The sequence below is a fragment of the Nicotiana tomentosiformis genome, chromosome 1 (genome assembly GCF_000390325.3).
Source record: "Nicotiana tomentosiformis chromosome 1, ASM39032v3, whole genome shotgun sequence".
In the NCBI taxonomy this organism is placed as follows: Eukaryota; Viridiplantae; Streptophyta; class Magnoliopsida; order Solanales; family Solanaceae; genus Nicotiana; species Nicotiana tomentosiformis.
In genome coordinates, this window is record NC_090812.1 from 141,942,345 (window position 1) to 141,963,392 (window position 21,048).

The 21,048-nt window shown below is 35.2% G+C and overlaps 1 protein-coding gene across 1 annotated transcript; it reads left to right on the forward strand.

Moving 5' to 3' along the window:
• The first annotated feature begins 9,904 nt into the window (after positions 1 to 9,904).
• LOC104109799 (protein neprosin-like) lies at positions 9,905 to 13,696 on the forward strand. The gene is made up of 7 exons (XM_009619165.4): positions 9,905 to 10,399; positions 10,956 to 11,042; positions 11,168 to 11,425; positions 11,668 to 11,832; positions 11,949 to 12,002; positions 12,113 to 12,259; positions 13,025 to 13,696. The coding sequence occupies exons 1-7, from the start codon at positions 10,202 to 10,204 to the stop codon at positions 13,400 to 13,402; spliced, it is 1,287 nt and encodes a 428-aa protein (XP_009617460.1). The 5' UTR covers positions 9,905 to 10,201; the 3' UTR covers positions 13,403 to 13,696.
• The last annotated feature ends 7,352 nt before the right edge of the window (positions 13,697 to 21,048 follow it).

Here is a 21,048-nt window from a genome sequence, read left to right on the forward strand (position 1 = left end):
ATTAATGTAATAATATCAATTGCTTTTTTCAGAACAAATCCATCTTTGTTCATGCAATTATAAATAATTGATATGGTGTTAACGTGTAACCCACGTTTATAGAAACTAGTGTATATATATAATCATGTATAATCAATGTATCATTTATATATATCGACTATAAAAAAATAAATATTAAATTTGATCGGCTATTTGTGTAATAATCCAATAAAAAAATTGCCACGGCCCGCCGAACTGTCCCAAATAGCACGGGCTAGCCAGTTTTCGGACTGGTCATTCAAAAATAGTCGGCGTTTGCCAAGTCATTGAAAAATAGCCACTACTTTGCTGTAATAGAGACCGGTCCAGCATAATATACTGGAGTTCGGTGCACCTGTGTATGAACTTCCAGCATATTATGCTGGACCGGTATACTTTGCTGGCTCCAGTATAATTGTAACGACCCGATCGATCGTTCCGAGAGTTGTAACCCCGTTTTTTCCATTTCTGCTTATTTACGTGTTGTTCAGCTGTGTTGAGTTGTATCGAATTGGTAGGTTTGGGTTCGGAATAGTTTTGAAGTGAAATGAGACACTTAGTCTCTTAGTTAGAAAGCTAAGTTAGAAAAGTCAACCGGAAGTTGACTTATGAGTAAACGAGTTCGGACTTGGATTTTTATGATTCGGTTAGCTTCGTTGAGTGATTTTAGACTTATGAGTGTGTCTGAAATGTAATTTGGAGGTCTGTGGTAGAATTAGGCTTGAATTGGCGAAAGTTAGAAATTTAACGATTTTGGCCGGCAGTGGCAAATTTGGTATCGGGGTCGGAATGAAATTTCGGAAGTTGGAGTAGGTTCGTAGTGTCATTTGTGACGTGTGTGAAAATTTTGAGGTCATTCATACGTGGTTTGATAGGTTTCGACGTCGTTGGCGAATTTTGAAAGTTTAGAAGTTCTTAGACTTGAATCCGAGGTTGATTTGGTGTTTTGGGTGTTTCGGAGGTTCGACTAAGTTCGGGTAGTGATATATGAGTTATGGGAATTATTGGTTGAGATCCCGAGGGGCTCGGGATGATTTCGGATGGTTAACGAGAAGTTTGGAAGTTGGGGAATGCAGCTGGAAGCTGATGGTGTAAGGCTACTAGTGTGGCCGCATCTGCGGATGGGGAGCCGCATGTGCGGATGGCATGTCGCAGATGCGGAAAATGGAGGCATGGCATTGAGCGCAGGTGCGGAAGAGAGGATCGCACCTGCGAGCCCGCAGGTGCGAAGAGATAGCCGCAGGTGCGGAGCTTGGCGTTTAAGTGACTTTCGCAAATGCACACCTGGGACCGCATATGTGAGTCCGCAGGTGCGAGAAAGGGTCCGCAGGTGCGGAATCTCTGGGGCAGAACCTATATAAATTGCACTTCGTGAATTTTTGCCCTTTTTCCACCATTGTTGAATGGTTTTGAGCTTTGGGGCAGTGTTTTTCAAGGGAGAATCACGAGATATCAGTAAGGTAAGTCGCTTGGGTTTATTTAGACGCATTTATGATGTTTTTCTACTGATTAGACATGAAATTAGTAGGGGTTTAGGGTGAAATTGAGGGAGTTAGGGTTTGAGTTTTGGAGAGTTTTAAGTGAGGATTTGAGGGACCAAACGGAGTCCCATTTTGACGAATTTTATATGGTTAGACTCGGGTAAGGACGAGGTTTGTTATTCTGCCATTTTTGACTGATTTTGAGACGTGAGCCCTGGGGCCGGATTTTGGCCGATTTCGAATTTTTGGCATATTTATGTAGTTTTTATTGTGGAATTCGATTCTTTAGACTATGTTGATAGTAGTATTTTGATTTTGGTTAGATTCAGAGCTTTTAGAGATCGAGTCCAGAGACGAGGGCATCTCGGAGTAGGATTTTATATTGTTAAGGTAAGTAACAGTTTTAACTCTGGCTTTGAGGGTATAAACCGGAGATTTGACATCATGTGATTGGTTGGAAGTGATACCCACGCTAGGTGACCGGCGTGTGGGTGTGCACCGCGAGGGATTGAGACTTGGTCCGTCCCGAGAGGCTGTGAGGCCTAATGGCTATTAGCTGTGGTTATGTGTTTATTTGTTGTTGAACTTGTTTGCTTTCGTGTTAGAGATCATGCTTAGGCTTTATTCATGCTCACATTAATTGCACGCAGTCATAGATATTATTGTACATGTTTACCTCAGTCCCTATTATTTTGCTGATATACTGTGATACTTGACGTGGGTTGTGTTTTCCTTATTTGTTGATGATGGTGAGGGTAGAGAGGTACATGACTGAGTGAGGCCGAGGGCCTATTGTAAGGTATTTGATTGAGGCACGTGAGTTGTCCGTGCAGCACGTGAATTATCCGTGCGGATCCAGATATTGATACCATAGCGCGTGAGTTGTCCGCGTAGCACGTGAGTTGACCGTGCGGATTCAGGGATTGATATTATAGAACGTGAGTTGTCCGTGCTTAGCGCTTGGGCTTTGGGAGCCCCTCCGGAGTCTGTACACACCCCCAGTGAGTGCAGGTACTTATTGAGTGTTGAGTGTTGAGTGCGAGTGCCGAGAGCCGAGTACTGAGTGATGGAGTGACTTTGCTGTGAGAATTCATTGCTTTTGCTGTTGCTGCATTTTACCCATTAATTTCTTTGTAGCATTTATTGAGTTGATACAATTTACCTGTTTATTTTAAATTGTGATAAAGAAATAATTGAATTGTTCTACTTAGCTCGTCACTACTACTCAGTTCCTTAGTTATTTCTGTTACTACTGAGTCTGTTGTACTCATACTACACCATGCACTTTATGTGCAGATCCAGGTGAGTTAGAGCGCGGCGATCGTTGGAGACTGCAAGGTAGCTGCTAGCGTCCGCAGGACCTTGTTACTCCTTTTATCATTTCTTCTTTTGGACTGTATTGACAGTTAGACAGTTTTATTTCTTAGTTTATAGATTTAGACGCTCATGACTTAGTGACACCCCAATGTTTGGGGCTCGTTTCCGTATTTTCTATAATTAAATTTAGGGTTGATTTAGTTTATGAAAAATTCAAATGTTGGAAATATTTTATTAATTTTTATAATCGATTTAATAGTAATATTTTGGGAAATAGGCTTGCCTTGTAACACGATAGGCGCCATCACGGCCATGGATAGATTTTGGGTCGTGACAATAATATACTGGAGTTCCAGTATATTATGCTGGAGTATTTTTCGGATTTTGAACAGTGCTTTCGTTCAGAATTATCTTTACATGAAAAATGTCTAAATTTCGATGACTTTTGAAACTGTGGCTATTTTTGAATGACCACTTGTAAATCTGGCTATTTTTGAATTTCTCCCCAGAAATGATCGCCCCCTTCCCCAAATCTGACCGACCCCGATCCCTCCCCAACCCAGCCCACCTAACACACTTAGGCACCACACTAAAAACTTTTGAAGAAAAAATACAACCAAAAACTTCTTCTTTTTTTGGCCCCCGAGGGGGGGAAGGAGTTTTTTTTGGTAAGAAGGGAAACACGCAGCCGCTACAATCTCTGCCACAGCCTTTCCTCTTCGGATGAACACTCTGTGGTGAGCACTTTGTGCGCACTGGGTAACCCTCCCCCTGTGTGATAGCCTGCAAACCACACAGAGGATGTAAATCGCACTAGGCAAGCCCCGTGCGACAGGCTCAGACCCAGAGAGGCATTGCGATCGATAGATCCCGCGTCTTCCGTGTGGAAATTGCCCGCCAAACCCAACGTAATGACAACTCTCTAAAGATTTTATCCACAAAGTGTAGCCAAACGAACTTAACCAATCCAATGATGCTCTTTGACCCCACCCTGAGCAGTAAAAGCTTATTTGTATTAGATATTCATATCAAATTATATTAATCTATTACTATAATGAAATAATAATATTAAGGTAAAATATGTCTTAATCTATATATATATATATATATATATATATAAAGGAAAGAATTGAAAAGATGATTTGGCACCTCTCTTTGGCCAAGAAACTCAATTATGTTTTTTTTTCTTCCTTTTTTTACCTTTTCCCCTCATGTTTCCCTTTATCTTATTTAAAAATTTCAAAAATACTAAGCATTTATTTTCCCCTTCTGCCATAATGAATGTGATTAATGAGTATTAAACACTAGTAAAGGAAAAAAAACGTTTTCTTTCCCCATGTCTAAGGATTTGTTTTTTGGAGAGTTACAAAACTTTTTGGAGAAATATACATATGCAAGAGGAGGTGGAGTTGGAATGCAATTTAACAAGGCATTGAAATAGATTCTCTTGCAACAAATTTGTTCTGCTTACCATGGTTTGGGTCATCTCTATGTCAAAGTCATTGGAATGAAAAAGAACTTCGCTAAGATATGTTAGAATTCTATCCGTTAATTTATTTATTTTTTGCACAAATAAATACACTTCATGTTTTAGATCCTTGAAATACTTCTATTTTAAAATTCAGCATTTCATAATTGTTCAAAGAGAATTTTGGGACTGACATGAAGGAGTTTTTTTTTTTTTTTTTTTTTTTTTTTGGCTTCCGTTTCCTTTATGTTTCCTTGCACTTCTCGGAAAATATTTTAGGCCTCTCAATTCTCTGAAGTTCCATTGCATCCTTTGCTTTCTACATGTACTACTTTAACACATAGGTATTTTTCAGATAATACTATCATTTGAATCTACAAAATAGTTTTAAAACTCATGCATCAACAAGAATGAAAACTAAAATAAATAAAATAATAAAAATTCAGAACTATTTCTACTCAAACCTTTCTCATTCTTTGTAATAAAAAATATAAATCAACATGCCCACTTTTCATATTCATTTTTAATGGAATAAAAAGATAATTTAGTCTCAAAATTCACTGTTGTCCATATGTGCCTATGTGCAAGCAAAAGATTGCGACTTAAATTGTCATTTTTTCCCCTTAAATTTCTTCGCTTTGGGCTTATGAATGGTAATATTTTTCTATAAATGTGACGTTGGGTATTTAAAAATTAAGGACACATCAAAGGATGTAAATTATTAAGAGCCAGTATTATTCACATCCGACAATCAGACATAATAAAACTCCGAAGTATGTATTTTTAAGCTCGAAGATGACATAAATGAACATATAATAAAAGCCATGTGACAAAGATATTATATGGTACCAAATACTGTGAATCGCTTCCAAAGTAAAGCTTTCCAAAACTTCAATTGGGAAGATTCAGATGATTGTATTGGGATTATCAGTTGGGTATAAGCAAGAATACGATGATCTTTTCCTTTTATTTTCCTTTTTAGTAAAGCTTTTATTTTTATTATCATATTAGTTTTACTTTCTTACGCATTTATGATGTAATGTATGAATTAATTTCTTTTTACTTTTATTTATCAATGAATTTACTAATTTTACCTTTTAAAAAATATTTTTATGACCGCGCAAAGCGTGGTCAAATTCACTAGTTAATATATAATTTGGAATAATCATATTTATGAAGACGTATGTCATGTATTCGTTGAATTGATGTCAATATCTTTCGCGTTGAATTAATGTAAACATTTTGTGCGGAAAGTATATTTACTTATTCACGCGATCAAATTCACTAGTTAATATAGAATTTAGCGAAAATCATATTTGTGAAGACGGATGTAATGTATTCGTTGAATTGATTTCTAACACCTTTTGCGTTGAATTAATGTAAACACTTGTAAGGAAAGTATATTTACTTCCTAAACCTCCAATTCCTTGGGTATTTATCATTGGATTCTCTTTATGTAGATGTTGGGGTCGGTTGGGTCCATTTACCTCATCAGCCGTTGGTCCGCAGATTTCTTGTGATTGGTGTAGGCCAGGCTAATGAATTGGTCTGTTGACTAACTATGTTATGCTCACGGGCTCTGCCTTTGACTGACGGATGCTCAATGTGAATGAAATAAGATAACGGACCGGGCATCTACTTTAACGCCGTTACTCTGGAACGTAATAATGTCAAAAATGGTCATTTCCGAGGTGCTGGCAGTAGCACAGTCCTTTGATAGTTAAGTTCTAAAAACTGATCGTATAAAAGCATTTACACAATAAAATATTTACAAAGTAGTTATTAAATTTAACAAGAAATATTAATTGATAATTTGGTAACTTAATAGCTAATCTATTACAATTAATTTTAAAAACAAGTGTCAATTGATAATTTGGTAACTTGATAACTAATATAATATTACAAATCAAAATTAATTATTTTAAGAAAATTCTCACTGCCTGTAAATATAGCTTTTTAAGAATTCACAAAGGTTTAGTGTTTGTTTGGTACAAAAGGATATCTCTTTTATAAAAAAAGACCTTTATCCTAAAAAAAAGTGGTGTTATTTCAATTTTGCATATAAAGTGAGCGACAGAAGGTGGAGAATCAGATGTGAGAATAGTGTTTTCTTAATGATATGATCCTGATGTTGTTGTACTAAAGATTGAAACAGGCCTATCTGTTGATTCAAGCAAGCGAAATGAATTCTGATTTTTTCAAAATGACGTCTAATTCTTTTTATTTTTATTATTTTAATTTTCTATAATATTGACATCCAGCGAGTTTAAATGGAGAAACATAGACCTTAATTTATTATTGTTGTTGTATTTTTTCTTTTTGAAATGGAGTTTTAATTGTACAAAACAAGTGCATTTCAAAGGCCAGCTTAGTCTAAACAACATAGAGATTCTTATTTTTCCGTAGTTGATCTCCATTCAATAGATTAAGATTAATTAAAATGCTTAGCAAGTTTCTTATATTAGGAAAGTTCAATTAATTCTAGTTACATAAATTTGACAAAAAGTGACGAAAATAGAATTAACATTTTCACTAAACATGAACATCCATACTAAAAAAATTGCTTTTTTGGTCATGGCCATGTCAATGGATCTGAAGATATAAGCAAGAAATGCTCCAACTGCGAGTGGAAACTCATTGAAAATATTTATGTTCCAGTTAAAAGTGATTAATCGTCGCAATATTTATTTGTTTTATTAGATGGAGTTTGATGCTTCAAGTACATGCTTAACGTTTTAGCGGTTCTTCTAAGTTCTTTTTTTGTTTATTTTTTCCCCATAATTATACAGATAAACATAAGACAACCAAATATCATAAACTTAACAAAACTTAGTCCCTTTGATATTGTGCTCTAAACAATATTAAAGGACAGAATCTTTGTCTAATAGAAGAAGAAAGAAACATTACCGTAGAGGAGACTCCACGTTGGCAGCTGATTCTCTGACAAAAAATGATAACTGAATTAGTATAATAATTTTCATTGTATTCACTCGTTTTTCTTCTCTTTTATGAAAATTATGTTAGGACGATTTTCATTATTTCTGAATCTGCTGAAGCCATGACGATGCATTCACATGGAAGATAAGATAAATCAGATGTCAGTCCTATGTATCTTGTCATGTGTATATATTCTTCTAATAAAACATCAGCTTAGATTTGAAGAAAGAACACTTGAAGTTGGAAATAGTGCATTAATTTTAAGGTTGGTTGATCTGAGGAAGAAATATTGCTTTTATATTATTATTATTATTATTATTATTATTATTATTATTTTGAGTAAAAGAATAACGAAATGGACTTAGAAACCATCTTTGTTGTGACTCGAGGTAACATAAAAGGATCAAGTGCAAAAAAAATAAATTGTATATAAATCGGTATTGAGTAAATTATGACAGATGTACTCTCAAATATTTCATCATATTTATAGAATATGATAATGTGGAAATTGGCTTTAAATCTCTGATAATTGTCATGTCTAATTCCCCGTTCTAAATAAGGTTCATTTATACCTTCAACTATGACTAGATTAAAGAGAAATCATTCATGTCGAGAAAAGAGACTGCTATTCAGGTTATTCTCATAAAAATTATGCTGCCATTTTGTTAAAGTTGTAAGAAGATTCTTTATTACTTATAAATGTTCAAAGTTTTACCAGCCCAAACGTTACCCACTGGCCACTGGTGGGGTTGTTTTAAAAAATAGTTAATATAGTTTTCAGATTTTTTTCAAAAATTTTCCGAAAAAGAGTTCAACCAAACACCATGAGTAAAAAGCTTTTTAACGTTCACATCTTAAGTAGTTTCTCAATTTTACGAAAAACCAAAAAAAAAAAAAAAAAAAATTTAATGAAGTTTAGTTTAAAAAAAATATTCCTAAAAAGAAATTAGATTTTTACCACAACTGAAAAATATTGATTCTTCCATTTTATCTGATCCATCCGCTCCTTTTCCAATTTTCGTCCATACAAATGAATAAATCTTTGTGATTCAATCCGTTTTTTTTCCTTCATGTTTTGAATTTTGATAGTTGGTACAGTTATACAAAAGCCTAACACTAATAGCCCGTTTGGCCAAACTTCTAAAGTTTGCTTATTTTGAAAAGTATTTTTTTTAAAAGTGCTTTTCAAAAAAATACTTTTGGTGAGAATCAGTTTGTGTTTGACTAATTAATTTGAAAAACACTTTTGAGAGTAGTAATTAGTGTTTGACCAAACTTTTGTAAACTGTTTCTAAGTATATTTTTTTCAAAAGTGCTTCTCAAAAAAATGCTTTTGGATAGAAGCTACATTTTTCTGTTCTCAAAATCTGCTTCTTCTTCTCCTCAAAAATATTTTTTTTCCTTTTAAAAATTTGACCAAACACTTCAATTTTTGGCCAAAAATACTTTTGGTAAAAAAAAATATTTTTGGCAAAAAACAAAAGCTCGGCCAAACAGACTATACTTCTATATAAGAAGGACCAGAAAATCTAATATTAGATTCTCTCTGCTTCGCTCAAATAAGTAATAAAGAAAAGGAAAAGGTAAAAAGAGGGGAAAAAAGATTCCATCAAATCTTGAAACAAGTGAACGGAGGGGCAAATTTCAAAATGATAACGGTTAAATACTTTTAAAGAAAAATGGCAAAAAGGGAATACCATACTGTGAATCTTTTTGTGCTTTCTCTCCTCTTCATTTCCTTCTCCTTTGTATGTTTGTCTCTTTTTTAATTCTCCTATTCAGAGCAGTGAGGAAGGGAAAAAAAATGCAAGAACTAAATTGATCTGATAATATTCTCTCGTATCTAATACATATCGTAAGACATTTTAAATATTTGACACTTTCTAATAGTATTAGTACTTCATATGATTTTCATGACTAATTTAATTTTTTTTTGTTTTAGAATTTTGATGTTAACTATTGTTTTATGAAACTAACTTTTTTAATCTTTCCCTTACTTTCTTTCAATAGTTCTATTTTTTAGTGTCGTGCATAAGCAAAATTTCTTTCGTAGGTGTTTGATTGAATATCAAATGAAAATGCTTGAATTAACAAATCCATCCTATAAATAATAGGAGTAATAGAATAAAGCATTTAAAGTTCCATTTTCTTCCTCACATCTTTCCATACTTGCAGACCTTCTCTATGTTAAATGTTAATAAAACTTTTTTTAGTCGATCCAAAAAATAAACTAATATTTTTATATTTAGTAATAATTAAATTTAAAATTTTATTTTATCATTAATATATTACTTAATTTATTGTTACAAAAATTTTTATAACGTGTTCAGGACAACAAATTTTAAATATATTTATTTTTAATGAAATACTGTCATATAAATCGGGAGAGAAAGAGTAATTGAATTATTTTAACTGATAAAAAGAAATAAATATGGGAAGAGTTAATAGCAATACTCCCTCCGTCTTTTATGTGACGGTGTTTGATTGGACATGAAATTTAAGAAGAAAAAAAAAATTCAAATCATAAATCTCTATTTTAAAGATAACTTATTTTTAAATAAAAAAATATAATTTTTGGGACTAATTAAAAAAAGTGTAACATAAATTGAAAGAGAGGAAATATAATATTTGAGCGATAAATTAGCATATAAAAACAAAAATAGACAGTCCCGCCACACTGCATTTTTATTGGAGTTTTCGATAAAGTAAAGAGAGAGAAGAAAACGTCAAATCTCATTCACTCTCACTGTCCTAGACACTTGACTTGAGAGCGGTTCTTTGAGGATAAAGTCGAAAGGGAAGGGTGCGTAGGATAAACCGCGTGTTGGGGTGTAGTTTAGGTAGATTCTTGCCTCTCTCTCTCTCTGCTGATTTGTGGGTTATGGCGGAACGACTTTGAACTCTAAACTGCTCAGTTTAGCACATTTCTTCACTTGGGCATCTTGCTTGTTTCGTTGGTTGAATTGTGTTTTTCTAAACAATGGCAACTGCTGTGCATTTTAGCAGCTGTCGGAGAAGGAGGAGAGGAGCAGTTAGAGTAACTTTGTTCTTGCTTTATTTCTGGGGTTCTCTAATCTCGCTATCTTGCGCCGGTAGACTATCATCAGTCGCCAGACAGAAACTTGAGGTAGAGAAACACTTGAAAAGGCTCAATAAACCTCCCATTAAAAGCATTCAGGTAAATCCTTACATTTGCTAATTTGAAAAGCTCACTGTTATCTTGTTTAGGAAAAACAATTTCTTCTTCTAGTTTGGCTTTGAGATTTGAGTTATATTTCATAGCTAGAGAAAAGTAATGTGCACCAGTAAAAGACGAATAGTACTCCGTATTATTGTTCTGAGTGTTGTTTTTCCTTTTTTGTATCAGTCTTGTACCTTATTTTCTCAGCTAATAATTAGGTTTAGTTGTCTTTCTTATTTTCTTTACTCTTTTTCTTTCTTATCCCCACCCCCTCTTTTGGGAATGCTGGCCTCTGTGAGCGTGTGTCTCTGTGTGTGTGTGTGTGTGTGTGGGGGGGGGGGGGGGTGGAAGAGGAAAGAGCTAGAGTTATCTTGTTTCTTCTGTTTAATTTTCAAATCTTAGTCCTTTATTATTGGATGCAATTGAGATTACTTAATCCAGATTCTTAAATAGAGCACTTTCCTTTGTTTAATGGAGTATATTTGATTCAGGGTGGAAAAAAATCATTACATTAATATAGAATATTGATGTTGTGAATGTAATGATTGGACAGAGCCCAGATGGAGATATCATTGACTGTGTCCACATCTCTCACCAGCCAGCTTTTGACCACCCATTCCTCAAAGATCACAAAATCCAGGTTCCTATTTCTTACTCTTAAAAGAAAAACGAAAAGGACCAGTATTTTTCAGAATTCTTCTGTAACTTTATTTGCTACTTGAAAATAGTTGATAATAGTTTAATGGGTATTTTTGCAATGCTCAGATGAGGCCTAGCTATCATCCAGAAGGGCTTTACGACGAGAATAAGATGTCCGCCAGGTCTAAAGAAAGAACAAAACCATTAACTCAGTTGTGGCATATGAATGGAAGATGTCCCGAAGACGCGATTCCAGTAAGGAGAACAAAGAAAGAGGATGTTTTAAGGGCGAGTTCAGTGAAAAGATATGGAAAGAAGAAGCATAGGAACATTCCTAAGCCCAGGTCCACAGATCCTGACTTCATCAATCAAAGCGGCCACCAGGTGCATAGTTTTACCATCATAAAGGACACGCATTGCTCGTATCCTTAAAAAATGCCGCGTGGTGTGTCGGATTCTCCAAAAGTTACTCATTTTTGGAGGATCCAACAGGGTTGCAGCAGCATTTTGAAGGATCCGAGCAATATAATAAAGGACTGACAAATATATGAATCCATGATTACTTTTTCTATGCACACATGTTTTTTGGACTTTGTTAATTCTGATTGAGTTTTATGGATGATCAGCATGCAATAGCTTATGTTGAAGGTGACAAGTATTATGGAGCAAAGGCAACTATTAATGTTTGGGAACCTAAAATACAGCAGTCAAATGAGTTCAGCTTGTCTCAGATTTGGTTACTTGGTGGTTCTTTTGGTCAAGATTTGAACAGCATTGAAGCAGGTTGGCAGGTACTTTTGCTTTGATACAGGTTGAGCTGTAGTAGATAATAACAAAATTGAAGTACTAATGCTGTAAAATAGTATGCCTAATTATGAGTCTAATAGAAGTATGCGCATAATCTCAGGTTAGCCCGAACCTCTATGGTGACAATAACACGAGACTGTTCACTTACTGGACTGTAAGATTCTTAACAAATTACTGATGCTCTGCTTCTTTTTGAAATTAGTTTGGCCTTTTCAGCACAGTGCTGCTGCTAATTTTTGAATGCCTTGTTATAACTATTTGCAGAGTGATGCATATCAAGCCACTGGCTGCTACAACCTCCTCTGCTCGGGTTTCATTCAAATCAACAGTGAAATAGCTATGGGAGCTAGCATCTCACCTGTTTCTGCCTTAAGAAATTCCCAATATGATATAAGTATTCTTATCTGGAAGGTAAATCCACTTTCAGACTTCTATGCCCTTTTTGCCCATTGCCAAGTTGTGGCTGCAGCAGCTAGCACATCAAATAAAGTGAATAATAACTCAAAAATGATGCTATAAAGATTCATATGATCGTTATGTGGTAAAAGTGGCTGATAAATTTATTTAAAATAACTGTTTGATAGAAAGGAGTCTTTTTGTTTAGAAAACTAAACTCACTTCTTTTTTCTCAGTAACTGTTGAAGGGACTCTTCATAGGCGCGTTGGGATATACACTATTTGCAAATGTTGAATTAGTTGCAAATTAGTTGTTTTACAATTCTGTCTTGCTTGAGGAGTATTTCAAGTGAAATATTAGGTTCTCACTCACAAAATCTCAAACCTTTTATCAAAGTGAAATACAACTTGACTTCCAAATACGTATTTTCAACATCAACTTCAGGCACTCGTTTTGTCAACTTCAACCAAATATTGTCTAAACAGGGCTTTGTCAGTTGTGAATTATTGTCACAATTGCATTGTGCTGCACCAAGTTGTTAAAGCACCATTAATAACTCCATAGTTTTCTTTTGCTATATTTTGATTTTGTCTGTAAAGCCTTTTTTTTTTTCATCCGTTCTCCAGCCGAGTGTCTATAGGAAACAACCTCTGTGCCCTTCCAGGGTATGGGTATGGCTGCGTACATCATACCCTCCCCAGACCCCACTTGTGAGAAATTACTGGGCTTGTTGTTGTTTGTCTGTAAAGCCATTTTATATCTGGAATATCTGTTTGTAGGATACAAAAGAAGGGCATTGGTGGATGCAGTTTGGGAATGATTATGTCTTAGGGTATTGGCCATCATTCTTGTTCTCCTACTTAGCAGACAGTGCTTCAATGATTGAATGGGGTGGGGAGGTGGTGAATTCAGAACCAGATGGTCAACATACTGCAACACAAATGGGCAGTGGTCATTTCCCTGAAGAAGGTTTTGGCAAGTCAAGTTATTTCAGGAACATTCAAGTGGTTGATAGCTCCAACAATCTTAAGTCTCCCAAGAGTCTTGGCTCCTTTACAGACCAATCCAACTGCTATGATGTTCAAACAGGAGATAATGATGATTGGGGTCATTACTTTTACTATGGAGGCCCTGGTAGAAACCCCAATTGCCCATGAAGTTTAAAATCCCACCCTGTAAATTATAGTATAGTCTAATGCTTTATCTTTCTCTTTCATTTGTATACCCTATCTTGATTCTCATTTTTTAGGTTTGATTTGGTGAGTGTGAACCTTTTCTGTAGTGGGAAGTTGACATTTTTAAAGGTTCTCTCCATGTTAGTGAATGGGGGAAGTGGCCTGGTTTCTCAAAATGCTAGAAAGAAACAAAGGCCTTTTGTCATCTTCTTGTATTTTATTTTTTGTATACTCCATACTTGGGAGTATCTAGTATAATGGATTGTGAATTGTATAGCCTGTTTGACCAAACTTTTTTTTTGGGACAAAATGCTTTTTTTGGTTAAGTATTTTTTTCAAAAAAATTGAAGTGTTTGGCCAAGCACTTTTTTTAAAACGTAATTTTGAGAAAAATATACTTAGAAACAGTTTTTAAAAGCTTGGTCAAACACTAATTACTGCTCAAAAGTATTTTTTAAATTAATTAGCCAAACACAAATTGTTTTTAAATATTTTTTTGAAAAGTATTTTTAAAATCAAGAAGTGGTTAACTGTGGGAAAAAATCTTGAAAAGGGGCATTTTGAAAGGGGCATTTTGGAAAGAGCAAAATGTGCTGCAATGAATGACATTACTTTTTAGATTTGACTAATGCACTGTGGCAACGTAAGATAATTTTATTATCAGTGCATTTTAGTCCTTTTTAGTAAATTACCATCTTATTTTGTAAGTTATTATTATTACTGATGATTAAATAAATTCTTTTATACCGGAAATTATATAAAAGTTAAAATTAATCATATTGGGCCGTTAACTTGTATTAAGAACTCCCACCGTCCCCACCATTACAACTGCCATGTGCTAACACATAATTGAGCATCTAGCAAGTTGGGCATCCTGACTCTGACGATCTTCTTAGATCCTTGTCATATTTCATTCTGTATAGGTGAGGGTTTTGAAAAAGTTGTAATTTTTGAGTTCTCTGTGGGGATGCTTTCTTTTGTTCTTTGTGCTATGTATCATTACCGGCGAACACCACCACTTTCCACTTTTCCTCTCTTTTTTCTCCCCTAATAATACCTTCCCCAAAAGCCCCACATCCTCCATTTCCCCAAATCATGGAAAAATCTTCAAAAGCCACAATTAAAATACATAACTGATAACTCCATTAAACTCCTTAAAGCAAAGAACAGTTTATGGTGATTTCCATGACTAGCACAAATTGATATCAGTTACACCATCCCATTTAGGAAGGCTCAAAATAAGCTATCCTCTGGGGATTGTTTTAGCTAATTCAAAGCTTGTTTAAAGTTAACTGAGTGATTAGATGATGTTACCAGATGTTTGAAGTGATACGGGACTTACTATAAGCAATGTGATGGCTTAAAAGTACTCAAAACACACAGAATAAAACGTTACATAATTGAACAGGCCATGTGCGTCGCACAAGCATAGCATTGTAAAAACACAGAAAATTCCAGTGTTGCTGTGCCACAGCTGTGCAGTGCACAGAATCTTGGAAACGTCTCAGATTTTGCCTGGCGCTATGGTTGTGCGACGCACAACAGTTCCCCATGCCCAAAAATTCGTCAGATATTAAAGGCACTTTGAGGATAGAGAAACGCACTTTATTTCTACAACATTGTAGAGCGGTTTTTGAGAGAAAGAACGATTTAGGGTATCACTAATCCATCCAAGGTAAGATTCCTACCTTAGATTTAAGTTGAAACTTTAGATTAACATTGTTTAACACCTAGAATTTCTAAAAATTCTAGGTTTTCAGCAAGAATTCAAAGGACTTTTCAAAAATTCAAAAATCATTTTTGAGAACAACGTTCAAGATAAGTTCTTTGCTCCCTACTATTAAAGTTAAATTTTTTTATAGCGTAGGTCAATGTTTGAATGGTGAGACTCATAAAATTCAGGGGTAGAAATAATGTGAAGCTATTAGTGGCCAATTTGACCTTAAATGAACAATTGATTGAGTTAGTAGCATGGATTAATGATTGTCATTACTAAATCATGCATAGTACTTAAAATCTCATAATGTGGATGAGATATTAGATAAATACCTGAAAACTGCTTCACGACATGCTCCTTCAAGTGGAAAAATCATGTCTATGTCTTGTTACTCTAATTGGCGCAAATAACAAATGCTAGATTGGAGCACCTAATTTTTGACTATATTTAAAATTTTCATCACTTTTTTTTTAATATTTAAATAGTTTTAAGTTTAATTTTGATATTTTAACTTTTATACTATTTTTATTAGTAGACTTTATTAGAGAATATGTAATATTTTTAACAAAGTCTATTACATAGAAGGCGGAAGAATTTATTTGAATCACTGACCAAATCTAATAAAATTACTTCCTACCTTCCCTACACTATTTCTTTGTCCCATCACCCACCTACTACACTATTAACGTATCACATCTCACTCCCCTTTTACTATTCCCCTGTCCCATCACTCACCTACTACACTATTCACGTGTCACTATTCTTTGCCCCATGGTTCATTTTCAACACTCCTCCTCTCATCTTTTCTTATTATATGTACACACATAAAAAAGGAAAAAAAAACGGATTACCTCCTCCTTCCCCAGCACAAAACGCACCAAACCTCCATTAACACCCACCTCAAAATCAGCCTTAAACTACCTCAAAATCCAGCACACTTTTAGCTACAAAAACCAACTGAAACTACCCTAAAACATAGCAAAAAATAGCAACGAATCTCACCCTGAATTCTAGCAAAAAGCAGCCCGAAATTACAGCAAAAGCTGCCCAAAAATGCAGCAAAACAGCTACAAAATCTACCTCTATTAACATCAATTTTCAGCTTCAAAACTGCCGCAAAAAACGCAGTGATTCTCCCTCTAAAAATCAGCTCGCAAACATCACAAAACCAACAGGAAAAAGCCACTCTTGGTCGCTAAAATCTGAGTGAAAACAGTCCGGGAAAAGTCCCCGACGAGATCTTGGTTCGAGGTTCCGGCGTACAGTTAGTTACGAGTTGACGACGAAGGTCTCGTTTTTGTTTCTGGATCACTTCACTTTGAACGAGATTATGTACGAGTAGGAGATTTTTTCTTATCAATATATTTGAAAACCGTTGCATATTCAAGGTCCGTTTCCATGCTCTTATCAGTATTTCTATTAAAGTTTCATGTTTTGTTTTATCGGTGTGATTATGTGGTGTGTTTAACTGTTGAATCAATATGAAAGTCTGAGTGGTTTATTGCTCTCTGCTTCATCAACGACAAATGCTACTGTGTTTTGAATCAATCTTTTACTAAGTGCATATCTTGTTTAATAGTTACTCTTGTCAAGTAGGGTTCCTATGGCTTTATGTTGGGTGTGAGTATTAATCATGAATTGGAAAAGTCAAATGAGCTATTGTTTGATTTGGTAGAGATCACGTTGGAGTTTAGCAAGCATTCACTTTATTCCATTAATTTTCTTAAGTATAGATAAAGTAGAATGAATAAGTAGGATTTATTTTCTTGTCATATTATCAGACCTATACCCGGCATAATTAATACCTCTAGTAATCTTTAATAATCAATCTTACATTTTTTGTAATTCTACCCCGTAACCTTTAAGCCTCACAATAATCCCAAACTTAAGCAAATAATGCAACAGCTTTGAATAACGTAGTGTGCTTTAGGTGCGGCCAATAATAAATTATCGTGACTATGGGTACGGTTTTTGTGGCATAATCATGGTACGTAATTCCAAATTCGAGTGCACGCTTGTGTAACTTGACCTTAAATGCAAAGTCATAATAAAATTATAATGTTATTTACAATGTAATTTTGTCCTTCAATAATAATCAAGCAATGAAAGCGGACATAGGTAAAGCATGAAAACCAATAAAATACAGTTTATCCAAAAATAATATAAGTCAAATGTAGTCAATAAAGCGACCGTACTAGAACCATGAGACTCGGGGAATGCCTTACACCTTCTTCCCGTTCAACAGAATTTCTTATCCGGACTTTATTTTCGCAGACCAATAATAATAGAGTCAAACATTCCTTTGACTAGAGATTCAAATAAAAGGTGACTTGGAACACCCAAAAATTAATTCCAAGTGGCGATTCTGTAAATAAAATAATCCCTACTCAAGTTTGTCATTTTAATTGAAAAAATTCTTTAACCCACAACCTATAAAACACAATATCTTTTTGGGGGTAGAAAAGGGGTGTGACAGCTCTAGCGACTCTGCTGGGGACTCTCAAAAATTCGACCTTGTATATTGAATTTATTTGGCTTTATTAATTTTTGTATATATTGTGATTTATTTGGGCCTAATATGTTACTTGTCCACTTTTTACCGTTTTGATATTGTTGAACTGTACATATAAATTGTATCCTCTCTCGCACCCTTCTGAGTCTTCTGATAGTTAGTTATGTTGTGTTCGCCTACCAGCATCACAAAATTTCTGTCTTGAGATAAAGCAAGTTAGCCTACCAGCTTCTGGTGAAGGATTTAGTCACACATATTTTGGCGGGAGAGCCGTTAGCTAGCCAATGTTATTCTACTACTGGTGACGCTTGACGCTCCTCGGCTCGGGTTGTCCGCCCGGGTAAGCCAGGTCTAGATAACATCTCCTTTAGGATTTTTAAACCTGGAAGAACAAACCTCATGCCGGATATCCCTAGTAGGTTCGCTTTATTTGCGTCACGTGCATTTGACTTTGGGGACTCAACACAGGGGTTGGGTTCGTCTAGGACAGGTGTACCAAAAATAAAAGACCATCCTGATGCATCTTACGTGCTATTTGTGCATTTATTTGTTTCGGCTTGCTTGTTGATCGCCTAGGGAAAGAAAATCAAAAGAAAAATCAAGAGTGAGGTAGGAAAGAGAAATTTTTCCGGTTCTGAAAATTCTGGTATTTGAAAAAGTCCCGAAACTCTGCCGAAAGTTTTTGAAAAAAAAAAGTCATTTCCAAATGAGTCAATATCTTCAAAAGCATATTTTTCCTGTTGTGACAAAACTGACCGAACTACGCGGGTCTGATTTTCATCGGATGTGAGATACGTAGGCAAACCTCATCGGTTCCGGCCCCCAATTTTCAAAAATCCAAAAAAAATATTTTTCTTTAATTCCTTCTTTAGAAGTCTTTCTTTGAAACGTCAAATCCAAAATTCCAAAAATATTTTCTTCCTTATGTTTTTTTTAAAAAAGGTCTTTCTCCCAAAATTCAAAAACAAATCAAAATCCAAAAAAATATTTTTTGTCTTTTTAAATTTACAAAAAAAAAAATTCAAAATATTTTCTTTCTTTTTTTTAAAAAAAAAGTATTTCTTTCGAAGATTTCCAAAAAAAAAAAAAAAGCAAAATAAAAAAAAATTGTCTTTAGAAGTTTTCTTTCAACAAAAAAAAAAAATCCAAAAAAAAAATCTGAAATATGTTTCTTTGTCTGCAGCTTTTATGGGATTATTTGTATATGAGTAAAAAAAAAGAGTTAGTTTATTTTACTTTATTTTTGATTTGCCTGAACTACGCAAGATCTGATTCATGTGGCGTCATGATACGTAGGCAAACCCCATCGGATTCGATCATAGCCATAAAAAATTTGAGTGAAAAAATAAATCGAAAAAAAAAATTGAGTGAAAAAGAAAAGAGTGACAGAAAATAACAGAGAAAAACAAAGAGCGAAAACAACCAAAAAAAAAAAGAGAAAAAAGAAAAGAAAAAAAAAGAACCCCCCGAGATGGAATCATTTCACCCTTGTTGGTGAATCATACTCGAGCTTGTTCTAAAGCTAGTCAGGCTAGGTCTATTGCAGCCAATAGCCCCGAACCGGCTAAACCCTGATCCCCCTCGCACCGGGCTAATGCCAGATGTGAATACCACTCTAGATCAGTGTGGCATGATACAGAAGAATGTTGGACTCTTAAGAGAGCAGTGGAAGACCTCATCGAGGTCAAGACAATAATACTTAGGGATGAAGAGGCCTCTAATATGATGAACAATCCTTTGCCCGTTCACACCAATGGGCCAGTAGTCAGAATGATCCGTGAAGATGAGGAATTTGATCCGGCACTGAAGGCCATTGCATCCATTACCGAGACAGAAGAAAAGCAAAAAAAAAACGGTCGCTAAACCTGAAAGTCCCCCATCAAACGGGAGACTATGTAGCCAGTCTTGCTATCCTTTCTGCGTCCAAATTATTTCAGGGTGTAATCCGGATATTTTACATTATTGTCTTACTTTGCGATTAAAACCCTTCTATCTTTAAAATTCAAAAAAAATTAATTAAATGAAATTAATATTTCATTGTCTAGGAATGTCTCTTTTTTTAATCTTATCACCTTTCTCATTCTCTTTTCAGTTCTATTATTGCAGATTTTAATAACATGACATTCTTGCGGACTTCATGCCCAGATCCTAAAACGCCGTCAGACCTCAAAATAATGAATCAAGAAGCAGAATGTGTTGAAGATAAGGCTTGTGAGAAAATAAGCAAAGAAGTGGAACACTAGGCCTAAGCCAAGATCCAAATGAAATCGGAAGAAGTAGAAATTTCCTCTCTTTGGATCATTGTTGAAGCAGAGATTGAGGATAAAGATTGGGTCAAGAACCGGTTTGGAACAATTGACTACGATTGATGAAAAACGCATGGCCGCAGTTTTTCACGGGCAGTTGTACCAACAAAGAATGACCCGTGCCTACAACAAGAAAGTGCGGCCCAGAAAGTTCGAAGGAAATGTCTCCGAGTCAACTGTCTATACAGATTGGAAAGATCCATACATTGTAACAAGATTACTGCCAAAAGGAAGCGTTGTATTTGGGAGATATCAAAGGAAATGTCTCCGAGACAACTGTCTATATAGACACGGTCAACAGGTATTATGTTTGACCCTTTTACGCATCTTTAATGTTCTCTGATTGGGATGACGAATGCTTTCATTCTCGCTACCCAAACACTATCAACTATTTTGAGCCGGTTACTTTTCTTTGATTACCCTATTTGGATCCTGGAAGTTTTATGAAAAAAAAAGAGAAAATAAAATGAAAAAAAAGAAGAAGAAAAGAAAATCAAAACAAAGTGAATCGAACTACGTTCGACTTGATTTCGAAAGGATACGTAGGTAGCCTCTCTCTGGGGTTCAGTCACACCAAAAAACAAAAATCCACATCCCCCAAACGTTGAAACTGGGGCAAATGTGACAATGGTTCGGCGATGGTCTCGCTTGAGAGGTTCCAAAGTTGTAATTCAATCCAAACCCTTTTTACCCAAACCCTCAGGGGCACCGTAAGGCAATGGTGCATAAAAAAACTAAAATAAGTCTTTTTAGTGAAAAGTCGCAAGGAGCACTATAAGGCGATGGTGAGAAGATAGAGGTCAACTGGTGAAAACCCACAAAGGGAGCCACTAATCGAAAAGAGGATCCTCACATCTATTGGCATCGACACAGTCCTAGGTAAGGTTTCTTGATTTCGAGACAAAAGTTGTGATGAATTTCTAAGAGTCGGACGGTTTACACAGATCAGGCATCCAGTCCAAAAGGCATGTCATGTTCATTGAAGTCCGCATGTACTTCAGATAAGTCCTTTCCTTTCCCCGAAAGGGATACCTCTTGTCTATATTCATTGTCCATTCCATTGTTTGTTGTTCTTTGAATCCTTTTCAGTCTA